At 55.1% G+C, this 17,901-nt stretch overlaps 7 protein-coding genes across 7 annotated transcripts; 3 read left to right on the plus strand and 4 right to left on the minus strand.

The window, feature by feature from the left end:
- Positions 1–393: 393 nt before the first annotated feature.
- Positions 394–920, minus strand: IUM83_11199 (Catalase/peroxidase HPI; the record flags this gene model as incomplete). The annotated part of the gene is made up of 2 exons (XM_067935746.1): positions 394–570; positions 681–920. 2 exons carry the CDS (start codon positions 918–920, stop codon positions 394–396), a joined length of 417 nt encoding a protein of 138 aa, XP_067784946.1.
- Positions 921–4,444: 3,524 nt separating this feature from the next.
- IUM83_11200 (putative secreted RxLR effector protein) lies at positions 4,445–5,173 on the plus strand (the record flags this gene model as incomplete). Its single annotated transcript, XM_067935747.1, has 1 exon — positions 4,445–5,173. The coding sequence occupies one exon, from the start codon at positions 4,445–4,447 to the stop codon at positions 5,171–5,173; it is 729 nt and encodes a 242-aa protein (XP_067784975.1).
- Positions 5,174–7,753: 2,580 nt separating this feature from the next.
- IUM83_11201 (valine-tRNA ligase) lies at positions 7,754–9,169 on the plus strand (the record flags this gene model as incomplete). Its single annotated transcript, XM_067935748.1, has 1 exon — positions 7,754–9,169. One exon carries the CDS (start codon positions 7,754–7,756, stop codon positions 9,167–9,169), a length of 1,416 nt encoding a protein of 471 aa, XP_067784945.1.
- On the minus strand, positions 7,813–8,415 carry IUM83_11202 (uncharacterized protein; the record flags this gene model as incomplete). The annotated part of the gene is made up of 2 exons (XM_067935749.1): positions 7,813–8,085; positions 8,155–8,415. The coding sequence occupies 2 exons, from the start codon at positions 8,413–8,415 to the stop codon at positions 7,813–7,815; spliced, it is 534 nt and encodes a 177-aa protein (XP_067784944.1).
- Positions 9,170–9,398: 229 nt separating the features above from the next.
- On the plus strand, positions 9,399–9,886 carry IUM83_11203 (Serine/threonine protein kinase; the record flags this gene model as incomplete). Its single annotated transcript, XM_067935750.1, has 2 exons — positions 9,399–9,476; positions 9,554–9,886. 2 exons carry the CDS (start codon positions 9,399–9,401, stop codon positions 9,884–9,886), a joined length of 411 nt encoding a protein of 136 aa, XP_067784974.1.
- A 167-nt stretch (positions 9,887–10,053) lies between these two features.
- IUM83_11204 (4-coumarate--CoA ligase 3) lies at positions 10,054–11,553 on the minus strand (the record flags this gene model as incomplete). Its single annotated transcript, XM_067935751.1, has 2 exons — positions 10,054–11,171; positions 11,295–11,553. The coding sequence occupies 2 exons, from the start codon at positions 11,551–11,553 to the stop codon at positions 10,054–10,056; spliced, it is 1,377 nt and encodes a 458-aa protein (XP_067784953.1).
- Positions 11,554–11,877: 324 nt separating this feature from the next.
- Positions 11,878–13,110, minus strand: IUM83_11205 (dead deah box rna helicase; the record flags this gene model as incomplete). Its single annotated transcript, XM_067935752.1, has 5 exons — positions 11,878–12,066; positions 12,141–12,224; positions 12,307–12,485; positions 12,577–12,752; positions 12,878–13,110. 5 exons carry the CDS (start codon positions 13,108–13,110, stop codon positions 11,878–11,880), a joined length of 861 nt encoding a protein of 286 aa, XP_067784976.1.
- Positions 13,111–17,901: the final 4,791 nt, after the last annotated feature.

A 17,901-nucleotide genomic window follows, 5' to 3' on the forward strand; every position in this document is an offset into this window, starting at 1 on the left:
TCTTGTTCTGCAGCATGACGAGCACGTGCTCGAATATCGTCGGCTCAACCACGTTTGCGTTTGCTCCGAGCTGCTCCTTGGGACTTCCATGCTGGACTATCAACATATCAAACAGGTCCCGTACGTCTGCGACCGTGAGGCGTGGTACCTGAAGTTGGTGGGTTGCATACGCAAACACCATGAGATCCTCATGCAGTTCGCACGAGAGACTCCATGCAATCTCAATCTCGCTACCGCAGCACAATCAATATTTTCATCTAACGATCACAATATATTGATGAGTGCAACAATTGTTTTTCCAGGCGCAGGTTCAACTGCATTTATCGACTAGGATACCGTACACTCGCCCTAGTAGTTGGTCACGTTGAGGTGGTCGAGTGCCACGACCTTGGCTCACGCCGAATTTAACAAGTGCCTGAAGATGCCCTCCTCCGAAGCGAACAATTGCACCGCCTCCTTCAGCTTGGGCGCCACGAGCAGCGCTAGGTCCGTGTCCATCATGTACGCACCCTTTCCCTCAGCCTTGTACTCTTTCACCGACACCGCCGTCCACGTCTCATTCAGGAGCACCTGGAATTACTCGTTCGACAGCGTGAGCGAGCCGTTGCTGTACGAGCCGCTGTAGCCCTTCGCCTTCTGCTCCGTGCGTTTCCGTTGTTGGCGTCCGTGCGTCCGCCCACGAAGTCGATGGCCACGTTACCGACCAGGTCGGCCGGCGACAGCGTTGGGTACGACTCCTTCACAGACTCCAGCGCGGAGATGATCTTGTCCACACCGCCGTTCACCGTCCAGTTCTTCTGCGGCGAGAAGCATTGTGGCGTTGCTGGGACCTGGTAAGAAAGCCTAGAGTCCTGAGACGCGTTGCTGGGACTTGGCGAGACAGCCTGGATAGCTAGATGGGTCCTGAGACGCGTGATCATAGCCACACACAATTCTGGTGTTGCTGGGATTTGGCAACAAAAACATAGATAGCCGAGCCCGGAGACGCCTGCTTGCAGCTACGGGTGCACGGGAGATCATATACGACCGAACAACGTAGCCTCGGTTAGGGAGCATGGAATCGTATAACTGAGAATGACATCAATCTATTTGTAGTCGGGCGGATTTCTACTGCCGGGCCTCGTAACTTGAGCCTCTCATGAAAGTTAAGGCTAAGTGACTACAAACAACGTCCAGATTATCTTGTCACGCGAATGTCGCCCCTAAAAGACTCAGGCAACACGCACTGGATAATATACTATCCGCCCATGTACAAAACCTAACAGGTTCGTCCCGATACATTATTTATTCTTTTGTCATCTTATAAGTGATTCAGGGATCTGTGTTTGTATAGGGACTAGTAGGCGCACTTGTATCGCCCCAACTACTCTGGATAAAATCCAGAGAACATCATCCCCGCCATGGCGAAAATGATGACGACACCGACAGGCGGAGGCAAGCAACGGTCTGTCAAAGGAGGGGGCAGCGAACAGCTTAGCGGTGCGTACTTTGTACTATGTGGCTGTAGCGTGATACGGTGTTGCGTGACGCAAGAGCACTCGGGATCTACCGCGGCTGCTATCGAATTACTCTCGTCGCTCAAGCCGCATTCTAATGTCGTCTCTAATGGGTCTAATCATTCACTGATGCAGGGCGCTGTCGCGGTGGAAATGGCAGGCCTACACGCACAGGCAGTACTCCGCCGCAACCCCTCCTCCCTGGAGCAGGTTGCACAGTGGCGCACCTCAGTCGTAGTGCCCAGCGTGCACGACGGTCGCCGCAGACTTTTACGCCTACTTCTTACGCTGCGCCGTTTTTACGAGATATATTAAGGATTGCAGTTTTTTTGCTAAATCAGGTCCTATTAAGCGGTCTTAACAGACCTTCAATTATGCTAAACTTAGCGATTTAAGCCATTTCCGTGGACCCCTATAGTGAAGGCGTTTTTTTCTGTTTAATAACTTCGAACCTTGCGTTAACGTCATCTGGTCACTGTCACCGGTTCAGCTGGCGCAAGAGTACAACATTTTCAGCAAAGTGTCCCACTCCATAATGTTCGTAAACAGAGGTTTTTTTTGCAAAAAACGGTCGCTAGTAGCCAAGATTCTAAACTGTACACCTAACCCATTCTCAAAACTGATAAGTCCCTTCGTAAAAACGTAAATCAGAATGGAAATCAGAGTAATGTACCACACACAAATCCATAAAACAGAGTCCATGATTATAGGGGGGCTTCGCCCCAATAAAGCGCGGCATTATAATCCGTACACAGTCATCGCGATTTAAAATAAATCGGCCCGAATTGCGTTTTTGGATCGGCAATTCGACCACAGATAGCGTAAATCGATATCGATATCGAGGCTGGCGATTATAACTTGGAGGATTTAATGGCCATCTGTTTTTATATCGGGCGCCAGATATTATAACTCGGGCAAATCACTAGGTGAAAACGACAAACGCATTGCAAAGCATAATACATGTAATGACATAGAGAATTCCCCAGGCTCTTGGGTTAGGCTCTCAATGTGATCATATACAGAACTGATCAGGTTTATGAACAGACCTTGACATTTCAGTAGGATGGGAATTGACCGGTAGAGGTGACACTTAGTGTCGGGCCGACGTGAATCTGTCGGCGGGGTATTCACTACGCAACAGGCAAAGGCAGACAGGTGCTGGCAGCTTCGACGTGAGGCATGCGTTAGCGAACCCAGGTGTCGACACCTTACGTGTGCAGTCGGCGATGGCAAATGGCGGTACTACGGTGTCGGAGCCCGCTCATGACGTGCAACTGCTAAGACTACCGTCTGTAGTACAAGTACACCGCTCGTTTGCATCGTCACGTTCCATTGTTCTAAGTTTTGACTCGGGTATTATGGACTTCGTAGGCTACGCGCCCGCACATTATTGCGCTTGGACATTGAGACGACGACTACGATGATTCGGACGATACGTGCTGAAACACGCTTGCCGCTAGCGGGCACGCTAATGCCGAGGGGGACATGAAGGTTGATACACAGGCTGATACGCAGGCTGTTAGAGATGTCGTGTGACCGGCAGGGGCTCCTCAACCTGTGACTTCGGATGCCAACGTTGCGATGACTCGTAACATCATCGACGTGTTGACTGTTGTCAACCTGGCGCACGTACAAGTCGCAGGAAATGACACAGCGTCTACGAAGGTGGCGTTCCACCGTTGCGAGCACGTTGCGCGGACCGAGGCGTTGGTGCTGCAGTACGAGTACTGGTCGGACGGGGAGCAGTGTCGTGTAGTAGTAGCGGTGACCAGGAAGCTCTCGTACTGGCTCATGCTCACGCAGGAGCCAGCTCGGGTCCACGGCACTCTCGTCCGAGGACAGCAGCACGTTCCGGCAGCCCAAGCACGTGCGCGGCCGCGAGTACTAGCTATCTACGTTCGAGTTGCCAGTGTTGGGGCTCAACGCTTTTGGCCGCGTCCCCCACAGTCGTGGCATCGCTGTTGGACGTGCTCAGGATACTCACGTCGACGGTCTCGGAGCCAGCGCCGCTACAACAACAACAACAACTACTACTACTACTACTACTACTACTACCACTACTGCTGGTGGTGGTGGTGGTGGTAGTGCTGCTGCTACTAATACTACTACTGCCGGAAGTGTCGTTTACGTTGGCGTGGGAGGGCGGAGGAGGGTCGGTGGCGAAGGAGGAATTATCCGTGGCCCCCAACGGCTTGACCACTTTCATAAGGCTACGGTAGCGTACCGCAGCCATATACCTGATAAAGCCTTTTTTGCCTGCCACCTATTCGCTGAGCATGACATGTTCAGACGCTACATGTGCATGCACTTAATGCTCGCTAGCTATGCTCAAGGATGTCAATTGCCTTATGCAAAATGCCTGTTCATAGATCTGATCAGTTCAGTATATGATCACAATGAGATTCTACTGGCTCTTGAGTGTAGGACCAAGAGCGGATCCGCGGGCGGGTTTATGCGCGACAAAAGGATCAAATGGGGATGTGTGGTATCAGGAATTGTACCGCCCAGTTGGTTGGCATTGTGTACAGACTGTACAATGCCAACCAACCAACTGGGTGGTAAGTAGACTACATGTACTACCATGTACAACTAGTAATTGGTACTTTGCCTTGGCATTTGATTTTCATACTGTAGTCTCAATGCTGACCACGAGGTCGCGGTGTTCGCGTCTGCGCCGTGAAGTTCACGTACAAAAATTGGTTGTGTACTTGTATTCCTTCATGCATTACTCGACTTCTTTTGCCAATGAGCACCTGATGAACACCTACTCTTGTATACGTCGTCGAATCATATGTATATAGTTAACACTATTTCTTCCCTTTTCTCCTTCAATTTGGATTGGACCTACATATCCTGTGCGGATCGCCGCCCGCAAAGCCTTTCTCTGAGAGTCATTTCCAGACCAGACGTTCAGTTCACAACCATCGCTTCCTGGCGGGTAAATCGCCATGCGTTTGGCTTACGTCGTCGTGGTGACGGTGGTCGCCCTTTTTGCAGGAAATCAGGTCGCCTCGGCTGCGGCAGACCCCAACCAGTCCAAACTCTCGGCTCTCAACACCCCCGATGATGTCCTTCACGTAGCCGGCGTGCTCAGTGCCGACGTCGAAGCAGGAAACACCAGGCGATTCCTCAGAGTCGAGACCGAAATCAACTCTGCTGGTGACGAAGAGAGAGCCCTTCCGGGAATGTCCAAGATCTCGGAGAAGCTCAAGCCGATCGCAGACAAACTCAAGCCGGTCACGAACAAGCTTACCCCAGCCGCAGAGAAGATCACGGATTCGGCGATGGCCGTCGCGGTGCGGCTTAAACCGATTGCAGACACGTTCTCCGGTAAGCTCAAGCCGATCGCCGACAAACTGATGCCCATCCTCAAACCGCTCGGGGCGAAATTGAACTCGTACGCGGTCGTTAAAAGAATCACGACGAAGCTCAAAGAGTACGTGCAGAAGGTCAAAAACTACAAGATCGGCAAGGCGACGGTAAAGGAACGCTACACGATGGCTAAGTTTGAGTACTGGTTCAAGCAGAACAAGTCTCCGGATGACGTCAAGGAGATGCTGAAGCTTGGAACGGGAGCAACGGTGAACACCAAGAACCACGATCTGTGGGCCCAGTACAAGGCCTTTTACAGCTGGGCTCAGGGGGACAAGGAAATGAAGGCCGCAAAAGCAGCCTAGATTCTCTAGCAGTATACTGGTACCAGAACTGGGCATGCCTGCGATATACTTGAACTAGCAATAGTAACACGCACTTATTAAGTAAGACCCGCGCTTTAGTTGAGCCAGTCTTACATGTGAAAACTCGTTCACGTTGCCTTTCAATCGCCAGTTGTTGGCAAATAATACTATAAACGCTGTATCTGTCGACACCGAATTTGTTTTGTTTGATCATGTTGTGAAGTCGATGAGTGATGCGTTGCCGCGTATCAAGCAATATGCCATGATCTGGGTCTACATCCTTTTAAGAAATAAATTACGCTGGTGATAATGGGTGCGTGCTGTTCCAATGATGCAGGTAATTGGGATGTCGACCTGATACTGTAAGTGTCTGTTTCGAGTTTGCTGGCAGCTATACCATTATTGTACCGTAAAAGTCACGCGTTGTCTGTTCCATGTTGGAAGCGTGTTCTGAAGAGGGTTTAGTCCGTTAGTCTGGTGTTCTTGCGTAGTTGGCAAGTACATGACATGTACACATTGTGTACGTAGTGGATCATTTCTCGCTCTCAAACACGAGAGCGTCCATCTTCATGCGCCACAAAGTACTTGACCGTCGCTTTCTGGAAAAGCTTGTACACGTTTCGTACTGGTCAAGAGTTTCTGTTCCTTGGTGCTTTAACACATTTACTTCAGGAATATCAAATTTAAGTTTCCTCTTGAGCTTTTCCGGTGCCTGCTTTAAAACTTGAGCTGAGCTTTCTTCTTAAGCTCAGCCAACTTTGTTGCAAGTTTTATTTGCTTGATCTGTCCGCTGACTTGCTTAGTTTCGTTGCAGCGCCACTCTCGGTCATTTTAGTTAGAACCGTCGAACTGATATATCTTCTTCATCGGAAGCGTCGATGCGAATAGCTTAGCTACCACGTGAAGTGGACTCTTTTGAACGTCCTTAACCGGGGAAACGTGATAAACCTGACAGTCCATCATTTTGAAAAGAAAACTATGATCCTTTTCCCGCAGCTTCGTTAGGGTTGAGCGATCGTGGAAGGCAGGCCAGTCGTTTGTCAAGCGGACGTCCACCGGCGCCATACCTTTTTGTCGCTGGCAATAAGTCACTACTTGAGACACAAATCGCGTAAAGAGTGAATCGCTTGGAAAACCGGGAAGTACCAGGATAGTAGGTGACTCGAAGTAGGTGTATGTTGTGCCTAGAGACCTGGGGGAAATACCGTGAACGCCCTCATCACACTTCGAGAAAAGATGACCAAGATAAGTTTATCAATAGGCCAGCACTACATTTTTTCTAGGCCAAGTTCACCAGGAACAAGGCCATGTTCACAAGAACAAAAGCAAATGCACTGAAACCCAAATGAAATGCTAAAAAGTGCAAAGTCAAATACATAATCCTCAGAAAAAGAATGATCTTGTTGAAAGTACACCTTTTCCAAACCAAGTTCATCAGAAACACAAAGAAAACCAAATGCATCGAACATGCACAAAGTGCGAGGCCAAATGGACTTTACCGGTAGCATGTACCGTACACCTTTTTAATCATATACCCTGACAAATATGCAAAAATATCTTCCAGGTTTCAGAAGCCACCGCACTGCAAGGCAGGCAGGCCTGCGAGTAAACGTCGCGGTAACACGCCGTGCATAGCAACACTACCGCGATGTGGGAAACAAGTCCATTGCTGACACAAAGTAGGCAGAGTAACATTAGCCTGGTTCAGCTGGGTGCCTGGGGTTGCAATGCAGGGAATCCTTAAATTGGGTCTACCTAAAAGCACAAGAAACGTTTGGTTTTTCTTTTTATTGGAACATAAAAATTCGGCCAAATAAAAAATAACATAACATAAAAAAACATTGCTCACGTAGCTTGGGAGTGATGTGGTCGACGCCGTAGACGGACGGAGTGGAGGACGACAGAGGACGCCATATGTCTTCAAGATGAGTGAAGGTAGGGGAAATAGATACTGCTGCGGCATGAAAGCACGTCCGTATGGCCGGAATTTCCGCCTCGACCCAGCAACGCCACCAGCCTGTTTCGGTCGGTGGAATTTCCCTCAGCGCCGTCGGTGCGAAGTCGGGATCCAGCCAGGGAGGGTTGGTGCTAGGCGTGGGGCAAGTTGGTGGCAAGTTGTGGGCGCCGCCATCCTCCAGGTGGCGACCTGGCAATCAGCCGCGAGAACCCACAAAAGCTGGACAGTCTGCTTAGTGCTACACCAAGTGCTTCGACACCGCCGCCGTCCGCGAACGAGCGTTTCACCGACGAACTCAGGGTCAACTCCATGGCCGGCGGGCAACCAGCCAAGCAAGCGAGCCTCCAACGGCGAAGACGCAGCCGAATGCGTAGAGCTCCCGGCGGTTACGGCGCGGATACCGGCGACCTTTCGTGGGGGCTCTAAAAATACACTGAAGCTCCAAAATAGACGTCGAATGTTCGTTCTACGCCTCGCGCACTCGGTCTTTGTATGGCGAGAATCCGAACCAGATGCTCCAGCTGAATACACTGGCAAACAGGCCAGACAGAAGACAAGTTGGTTGCCTGCACCAGCCCAGTCCACAGCTATAATAGCAGAGCAGAGCAGAACAGAGCCCAGTCATGACGCCGCCCGCCGCGACGCGCCCCGCGCACGCCTTCTGCTTCTCCAAGCGCCGCTCCTACACGTCGCCGCACCTGGTGCGCACGCGCTCCAAGAACAACACGCTCTGCGGCGTGCCGGGCGAGTGCGCGGCGCCCGCCTCGGAGTCGCGGCACGCCGCCGCCTCGCGCCTCATGACGCGCAAGACGCAGAGCTTCAGCGAGGGCCTGGAGCCGCCGGGCTCGCCCTCCTCCGCCGCCAACGACGTGGCCGTGTTCCTCGGCGGCTCGTGCAACCCCACGACCTGGCGCCGCGACGTGGCCCTGCCGCTGCTGGACGCCGCGCGCGTGCGCTACTTCAACCCGCAGGTGGACGAGTGGTTCGAGGAGCTCATCCAGATCGAGGCCGCCGCCAAGGAGACGGCCCAGATCGTGCTCATGGTCGTGGACGGCCTCACGCGCTCCATCGTGTGCATCAACGAGGCCGTCGAGTACATCTGCAGGGGCCGCAAGGTCGTGCTCGTGGTGGACGACATCGCCGAGGGCACGGAGGTGGCCGGCAAGCGCCTCTCCAAGACGGAGCTGGCCGACCTCAACGGCGCGCGCCAGTGTCTGCGCGACCTGGCCGTCAAGCGCGGCGTCGGCCTCTTCCCGGACGTGCAGGCCGCCGTCGAGGGCTGCATCGCCTGGCTCGCGCAGACCGACGCGCCCAGGTCCCGCTCGGAGGCGCCGCGGCTCCGCAAGCGCTCGTCCATCGTGCTCAACGACTGGTCGGGCAAGCACCGGCCGCACCGCGTGACGTCGCGCTCGCACTCGTCGAGGCTGCTCAAGTCGCACAGCTCCGGCAGCAACCGCAGCACGGACGACAGCGAGCAGAGCAGCGATTCCCCGGGCCTCTCGTCCCCCACGCAGTCCATCGTGAGCCAGCTCGGCTGTCAGATGTTCAGCGCCTACACGGGCGGCTCCGTGTACCTGGGCGGCAACCTGACGGCCACGTCCTGGAGACAGAAGGTCGCCATCCCGCTGCTGCGCACCGCCGGCATCCCCGTGTACGTGCCGTTCGCCGACTACCTGCAGTTCGGCCTGTCCTCCGCGGCCGAGAAACACGTGCAGGCGCTGGCCGAGCACTTCCAGGAGATCGAGGCACAGAAGGCCATCGCCGAGCTCATCCTGTTCGTGATCCCGCGCTACCTGCGCTCCATCGCAGCCATGACCGAGGCCGTGGAGCTGGTCTCGAGCCACCAGGCGCTGCTGCTGGTGATCGAGCCCGTGGAGGAAGGCTGCATGGTGGAGGAGGGCGACGCCATCACCGGCCGCGAGTTCAAAGACCTCGCGCGCGCGAGAGCGTATCTGCGCGAGATGGCGGAGCGCAACGACGTCGCCGTGTTCGAGTCCGTGACGGAAGCAGTCGAGACCATCATCGAGCGGTTAGAGTAGCAAGGCGCAATTCTACACGAGTATATATATTATTTTGCCATTGCATGGCCAGAGTAAAGCAGGCAGAGCACTCGCCTCACGGGCAGATCGATGCAGCGGAGACTGACCTCATGGCGAGCGTCTGGCTATGCCGTGGCGATTGGCCGTTGTACCCAGCGACCTCCTGCACCTCAGTCGCGAATCCGCCGAGTCCTGCGCAGCACCGACCGCTAACGTCATCTATTGAGCCATGAGCGAGGCTGCCACTGCACCGCCGAACCCCACGACCCGCAAGGACCGCAAGGAAATGGGTCCATGGCGAGGCACCGTACGACGACTGAGCTAATAGTGAACATTGATTTGCATCCCCTGGCATTCGTTATTGACTTTCGGCTCGTGACGCAGAAACCTGCGGGCTTCATCCTCAACCCGGAGCTCTTCATGCGCGAGTGCGAGGGCATGGAGGTGTCGGTCCGCGTCATGAACGGCGCCAAGTGGCGGGGCGTGCTGCAGAAGGTGCACGACAACGGGGACGTCCTCATCAAGCCGGCCCAGGAGCTGCTGTACGACGAGCCGGACGGAGCGCCGCTGCCCGAGAAGCTGCTAGTCAAGAGCGACATCCTGTGGCTACGTCGCCACCTGCCGGACGAGGACAGCGCGGCCGCGGCAGCTAGCAACCAGCCGCAGGACGAGCCGCCCGAGGCGCCCAGCCCTGCCAAGAACAACCAGCAGCCGTGAAGACAATGAAGACACCAAGTGAGTGGGTGAGGGACGCGCTGGAGAAAAGTAAAAAGATGGTTAATACACATGAACGGAGTACACGTAGTCGCTACATGCAGCAGGCAGATGCAGAGGATGCAGTGGATGCAGACTAGGACAGGGAGAGCTTCACCCGCTCACTGGCGTCAGTCCGACGACAGGTACACGTGCTCCACGTCGTCCTCCTCGTAGCTGGAGAGAAGCTGGTAGCGCACGTCCTGGCGGATCTCGCGGATGTGCACGCGCTCGTAGACCAGCACGGACACGACCACGCACACGAACAGGATCAAGCACAGCAAGATCTGGTGCACCCACATGGAGAAGAAGCCCAGCATGCCGTACTCGCAGTACGTACTGGCGGCGTGCTCGAACGCGCTCGACACGTTCTTGCAGGTCTGCGAGGCCGCAAACTCGCTCAGTAGGCCGTCAACGCTGTCGAGTTGCTTGCCGATGGGGTCCAGGAATTCCTTCTTCATGCGCTGGCCAACGTCTCCCTGGCGAGACGCGTTGCGCTCCAGCTCCTGCTGCAATAGCGTCACTTCCTTCGAGCTCTGGCGGACGCTGCCCACCGCGTCAGCAAAGGGCAGCGACGCGTTCGCAGGACACTCGACGTAGTAGTTCACAATGGGCGTCGAGCCCACGAGTTGGAGCGTGTTGTTCATCGGGGCCGCGCAGAAGTCCGCCGTCATGATCGTCGACGCCAGGTAGGCGCCGATCAGCGTGTGCGAGATGGGCACGACGCTCAGGATGACCATGATGGAGACCCGCAACGGCGAGACCATGGCCCAACCGACCGAGGCGATGGACAGGAAGCTGGCCAGCGTCACCGCGAGGATGGCGCCGTTGGTGGACGACTTGAGCACGAAGTAGCTGAACTCCCAGTCCTTGGCGAGCCCCGAGAAGTCCTTGGGCAGCAGCGCGTCCGTCTGGTTCCAGAGCTCCCTGGACGCGTGCACGAGGCGCAGCGCCTCCACCGACATCTTGAAGGCTTCGGCGGGGAGTTCACTGTCGTTGAACGAGGTGATGAGGCCGTCTGCGTTGAGGCGGAGGGCGTTGCTGGTCTCCAAACTCTGGGCGGTAAGGGCCTGGGCGTCCTGGAACAGGTCGCTGGTGTTGGTCATGGCGTCCAGCACCACGCCGGCGCTGTAGTCCACCTGGGCCTCTCCCAGTAGGCCCCCCAGAGCACTAATGGCCAGGAAGGTCAACAGCCCCACAGCCAGCAGTTCCACCGACGTCGAGTCCATCGAGGTGCGGCGCACATAGGCTACATACAGTGAGTTGCAGCAAATGTCACGGTTAGCACTAGCTTAAAGTTGCGACCTAGATTGCGTATCTAGGAGAAAGTTTAAGTGAAGCTTAGAGAGAGTTTAGAGTTGTTGCAACTCACCGCTGCGGATGTGCAGCACGCAGCGCCGCACCACGACGACGCAGAGCACGAGGAAGACGACGGCGCCGATGCAGAGCGAGCCCAGGAGCACGTTGTGCAGGAAGTCCAGGTACGCGGCGTCGCGCAGGTCGAAGCGGTTGGAGGCGGCGCCGAAGCGGTAGAAGGAGTGGAAGAAGGCGGCCAGCTCGCGCGCCACCTGGCGGTGGTAGTCCACGGGCAGCAGGCGCAGGTCGCCGAAGGCCGCGGCGGAGCTCGTCATGCTGCGCTGCGACTTGGTTCACTTGGCTAGAGTATGGTGTGAAGATGAGGCTGGTCCGCCGCATTGAAGAAGCACCGCGAGACGATATGGCAGCATTAGATCGGATATAACGGTCGAACGGATTAAGGAGGTTTATTTAGTTAAGTAAGCTCACATGAGTGTATCGGTATTGGTATTATATGTGTTGTTCAAGGTTAAGGTGGAAAGATTGATTCGGAAATGGCTACAGTTTTGTGAAAGATGGCTTGGTGGCATGTTGTCTATGTGTAGTTTTTTCTCCTGTCCTGTGTAAGTGTTTTGCTGTAAATTGAATTGGCGGATACTTCAAGCGGTTTGGTCCATGGCAACGTCTGGAGGAGCTGCCGCGGTGGACTCGGTGGTGCTGTTGCTGTCGCTGACGAAAAGCCGGCCGGTGGGGGACGGAGGGGAGGTCGGAACCACTTCCTCCATCGTCGAGGCGTCCGCGGTAGTAGGCTCGTTGTGCTCTGCTCGCTTCTGCCACACTGCTTGCACCTGCAAGAGCAACATGCGTGGCATCAGCTACAAAAATATAGTGTGCAAGATTTTTTGGGTAGCATGTCACTCACCGTCTTGCCGTCCGTGAACTCGAGTAGGCACGGCAGGTGCGCAAGATGCGCCTCCAACAGCTTCGGTACCGAGGCCTCGAGTGGCTGCAACAACAAGCAAAAGAAAAACTGTCGTCAGTATCCAGCTCAAGATGCAGCGCTGGCAGAAATTGGGGGCTGGATGTACCATGTCGCCGTATTTCTGGATGGCGATCATGCCCAGTGCGTCCAGGAATCTCGCGTAGTTGATGCGTCGCTCCCCTTTCTTCTTGGACTTGACGAAAATGAGATCCACGTCGGTCTTGCCGAAGGATGAGTTCAATAGATCCGGGCAGTCGCGGCACAGCTTGACGAAGTTCGAGTTATCTGTGTTTGAACGCCGCAATCGCGTCAGAGCCGACATCTCACGTCGCCAAAACTACCAACACCGGCCAGCATCAACTCGAGAGCAGCGTACCTAGAGTTTTCTCGCCAAGCCCCTTGGGCCCCGTCCTGCCGAAGCGGCAATAGTAGTGGAACACGGCCTTCAGCAGCGTATGCGGGTCGTTCGGGTCTCCCTGCAACTTCTCCTGTACTGGCGGCGCAGACGTCGGTCTCTCAACCGGAGCAGGGGCCGGCGGCGGGGCTGGTGCGCTGGGCACGGGGGTAGAGCTCGAGATGTTCCTGATCGAACTGTAGCAGCACCAACCAACCCAGACAAGTTAGCATTCCGACCACCGTCTCAACCAGCTGCAGAGTCGTCCGAGTAGGCCACCTACGCCGTCCGCGCCTTGGGGCGACTCACGTCGTAGTTGAGGTTGGTGCGCATGGCGTTGGACAGGTCGTGCACCACCCGCTCCGTGAGGTCGTGGCAGTCGGCCTCGAAGCGCTTCTTGTAGACGCCCGTGTACGACTTGGGGTCGGACAGGCGCGAGTACACATTGGACTTGCGCGGCGTGGACGTCGCCGTCGCCGCGGTCGGCTGCTGCGTGCTGTCGGTCGAGTCTTCCATGCTCCGCGGCGTCACGACTCGCGCTCGGGCGCTGCTCGCGCGCTTGGTTCGTTTCCGGGAGGAATTAAAATAGGGGCCGCCAGCGGAGGTGTTGGCGTTGGCGTGCGCCGTCGCGTCTCCAGCTAACGCTGGCATCTTGGCAGGAATAGGACGCCTATTCTCGACCGGCGGGCGCTGTTGTCACCGAGGTTGTCTACCTACCGGTACCTGTTCGAGAAGTTCCTCTACTCGTCGGAAGCGCGACGCACGACAAGTCCTGGCTTTGGCTCTGCGTTGACGAGTGTCTGGATCTTCCAGCAAGGTGTCTGCTTCCGACCCAAACGACACCACGATCACCGTCTCAAGGCGATATCTTTCGCCAGGAACCTGCGAGGATCCGAGGTGGCACTATTACATGTATGGCTAACAGCGTCGGTGCAAGAAGACTGGGTTGTATTTCATGTCGGCGGATCGATCGACGTCTATTCTATGATGAGCGCTGCCGGTTCTATTGCTTTTTGGAGCACACGCGCTCGATGCCCGAGCACTTCTGATTGCCCACGGGGCACGAGTCCAAGTTCTTCACGCACAGCATCCAGCACACGGTGGCGCTGTGTGAACTCACGGTGCAATTGCAGCGCTCGTTGCAGTACGCAGCAGAGAAGTCGTCGCTGTTGCAGATGAGGTTGCATCCTGGCTCCGCGGCCTTCTTCTTGCCCGGCTTGGCGGTGCACTCCTTGAAGCGGCATTCAGCGTCCGCAGAGGCCAACAAGTGACGGCCCGGAGCACAGCCAAGCAACTGATGGTCCGACGCATACCCCTGCTGCACGTACTGCGACGTCAAGTTCACGTGCTCGTCGAAGTCCGTCTGCGCGAGCATGCGCTGGTACGACGGCAGCAGCGTCATCTTGCCGAACCACGCGCGCAGCAGGCGCTGCGTCGCCGTCGTCTCCACCTCGGGCATACGCATGCCGTGCATCACGGCCGGAAGCTGCTCCGACGTGCCCACCCAGCGGTTGTAGCCCGTCCCCACCATGAGCGTCACCTGGTCGGGCTTGAGCACGGGCCGCACGCGCTGGCCGTCGCGCCTCTGGATGATGAGCCCCGACTCCGAGTCGTCCTTGCCGCCGGCAGACACCGACTCGAGCGTGCTGTAGCGCTTGGTGCCGTCGCTGCTGACCTTGTAGAAGGCAGGCGTGGCGAACACGATGAACATGCCGTCGTCCTCGTGCAGCTCTAGGGTCATGTCGTCCTCGTTGGACGAGGGGTTGGCGGCGGAGGCGAGTCGGCGCTCGCGGACTGGAGGCGCCTCGTAGGCGTGGAAGTGGTCGAGGCGGACGGCGTCCGTCATGAGCTTGCGACTCGTGACGGCCTGGCCGTAGCCGTCCTTGGTGGTGAAGTCGGTGGCGTCGAGCGTCGTGGCCACGTTGAGCACCACCAGCTCCAGCAGCGACGAGAACTCGTTATAGACGGTCGAGTAGCCCGGGCACGCCGCGTGCGTGGTGGCGGCGTTCGGGTCGGCTGCCTGGCCCGACGGCGTGCTGATGGTGTAGCGGTTGGTGCCATCGGAGAGCGTCTTGTAGAGCAGGAATTCGGCGTTGGCCTCCTGGGCGGACACGGCGCAGGCGGCGGCCGAGTCGAGGTACGCGCGGCGCACCTGCGCGTAGGAAGGCACGTTGTTGAAGCTGATGATGCCGTCCTTCTTGAGCGCGTCGAGTACGTCGTTGGGCGTATTTCCGGTGGCGAGTGTTTCGTAGTCGAAGGTGGGGACCTCGAATGCAGGCGCCTTGTCAGCGAGGTTGGTGGGGACAGCGTCAGCCATGAGCATGGCCGCGCAAGCGAGGAGTGTTCGTGACATTAGTAGGTAAAACGTGCCGCGGATTTGATCGTCTTAACTGATGGATAAATGTCAAATGAGAAAGTTGAAAAGTGGGGTGCGGGGGTTGTTGATATGTATTAGGTATGCACGATACAGTAGCTGAGGTGGGCGGCAAGAATTGTTGGAGGACATGCATCAACTCGTGGGAGCTCGAGAGCCAGGGTTGAAGGCAATTCTTCTGCCTCTTCCTTCACCACAATTGAGCTTCGCTTGTCTGCGAGGATGATCGGTTTTTTGCAGGAGCATCGATGCTTGAGCAATTATCGACTGGATGGAGCTGCGAGTTTGGAGGTTAACCAAGCTGTGCTCCTCGAAATGGCCTTGTTGAAGAGATCATGTTGTAAACTGGAAGTTGGTGTATTCTCTGATTTTTTTCTGTTGAGACCCTGCCATGCAGATGAGATGGCTAGACTAAAAGGGTAGCGTGCCGTAATCGTGACACTCATCGCGCAACAAGAGAGGTGTATTTGTGGTGCCACCACCGGCGTGACGTACAACTACAGGGTATGTACCGACGGATATTACCGAATACAAACCCCCTTTCGCGGTAAAACGGCACAAAAAGCGCCCTTTAGGAGATTTTCCGAAACACGTACCCTCTCGGTAAAAGTGACTCCGTCATCAACTAATAAAAGCCCTCTATCAATGCGTCGCCATATGCAAATTCATGCGTTGTCGACGGTAAAAGAAACGTATAGCCTTCAATCGCTCTTCTATTAGTCCTCAATTGTTAAAGCATTATAATTTCCCGTAAGTCTTAGGGATTATATCAGACCCAAAGCAGTATCGAGACGCGACGCTATATCCATTTAGAAAAAAATTGGAAGTGCTTCACTGGATCAACGCGGCTGCACCAAGTCGTTATGTATCTCAATTTCGTTCTCAAGTATGCTTTATCCTTGAACAGTGACAAGGTAGACGTAGTCGCGTGGTTCGAGAGCACAAAATTGAGAATTTTCTATTGAAATTTACTCCATTTGCATTGTAGACATCCATGCCCTCTTCGAGAGTTACCGACAAACCGGCGATAAAATCCAAGAACAAGATCATCACCTGGTTGAACCAAATGAATCTTGAAAAGCAGTGCAATATGCCCATTGTATGCGTACCCTGCGGTGGAGTGATAAAACCCATCACCAGCACTGATACAAGGTAGTGTCCGACACGGAACGACTTAGGTGAAGTGGTTGTGGCGGCTGCCCTGTCCTATACAATCTCACCACCAACATAAACGAGTTCCGTCGTGAACAGCTCCCTCCAAGGGTCACTCGATGGCTCCTCCAAGGGACCCTCCTCCTGCCCGCGAAATGTCCCGCAACACAGCTCCAATCGACAATTGTCAAGTTGAGGGCAACTCCGTTCACGCTGCAACACGAGCAAGTTGCCCAGAAGCAGCCGCGACGCTTCTGCCTGCAGCACGGGAAGTAAATCACTTGGTGGGTAATATTGGCGCGTGTTATCTCATCCCAATGCAGTAGCGTTGCAAATGAATTCGCTTCACTGGCAAGTACCGTAGCAACGAAATTTTGTTACGACAAGCAAAGGGTGTGCACGATTTGGTCTGTCTGTGGTCGGTAGAATCATCGTCGTCGAATCATCGTACAGGTCCATTCGGGCACCAAGTTCCAATGCAGACCCCGGGCACTATTAATACTGCACCTACTGGATACCGGCGCCTCGCTTTGACCTTTGGTAATCGCTGGAGGGATGTTGCCAGCATGTGCTGAATTACGAACCAAACTCACGCGAAATCAGTAGAAAGTCGTCGACAAAGATTCGCCAAATCGACAATAACCCATGTGGTGTCCATCTCACGCGCACGAGTTAATCCTGCAAAGATACTCGAAGATACTCCGATTAACGCTGAGGTGAGCGAAACGGTGTTCTATCATTTCGGCCGTTGACCTACCGAGTGTAGTGCGAAGACTGTGGAGGTGTGAAGGCTCAGTGCGCAGCGTTTCGAGGGGTCAACCGGCATTTTGGCATGAGCTCGCATGTGGACGTCGCTTTCTCTTGACGTACGGACACAGCTAGCATAGCATGCAACGCGCACAAGGCGTGCAGTCTCCATTGCAGAGGGTAGAGCTTGGTCTGTCAATAATACACGGACAAGCGGGCACGCTTCCGGTGGGAAGGGGAAGATGTTCGGGCTCATTTCCATGCATAAAATCCAAGCTCCTCTCTCCGGATCGACCCTCTTCCACTCACTGGATGTCACAAGGTGCAACTCGTTGCTTACGCTTCACCTGCACCCGTCAATCGTGATTCCTGACGTGGGAGACTGAGTACACAGTGCAGTAACGATAAACATTGTTACGTTTGCTACTAGTGTAGTGTTTGTTTCAGATATGTACTACTAAGAAACATTAACACTGGAATTGAAAGCAAAACACAGTTCTCCTGACTACGTCCGGTAAGTCATACAGTACTTGAGTCAACTTCAGATGAGCTTAGATAAAAGAGACTTGCAACACAGCCCGTACGTAAAGTACTCTCTGCGCCAGGAGCTACCCATGGCACATTGCAGTTAACCGATGTTGTTTTTCAAGATGAACAAATCTTGGTTTGGCCAGAGCACGATTGCTTGGACACAGCACACGTATCCAAGTCCTTCACACATACCATCCAACACATCGTCGCACTGTGAGTGCTAACCGTACAAGCACAACTCTTGGAACACGAAGCCGCATCAGTTGAATGACCTCGGTTGCACACCACCGAACAGCCTTCTGCAGGAGCAGTCGCGCCAGACTTGACAGTACATTCCTTGAAGCGGCATTCAGCGTCCGCAGAGGCCAACAAGTGACGGCCCGGAGCACAGCCAAGCAACTGATGGTCCGACGCATACCCCTGCTGCACGTACTGCGACGTCAAGTTCACGTGCTCGTCGAAGTCCGTCTGCGCGAGCATGCGCTGGTACGACGGCAGCAGCG

The sequence above is a fragment of the Phytophthora cinnamomi genome (genome assembly GCF_018691715.1).
Source record: "Phytophthora cinnamomi strain GKB4 chromosome Unknown Contig83, whole genome shotgun sequence".
In the NCBI taxonomy this organism is placed as follows: domain Eukaryota; phylum Oomycota; class Peronosporomycetes; order Peronosporales; family Peronosporaceae; genus Phytophthora; species Phytophthora cinnamomi.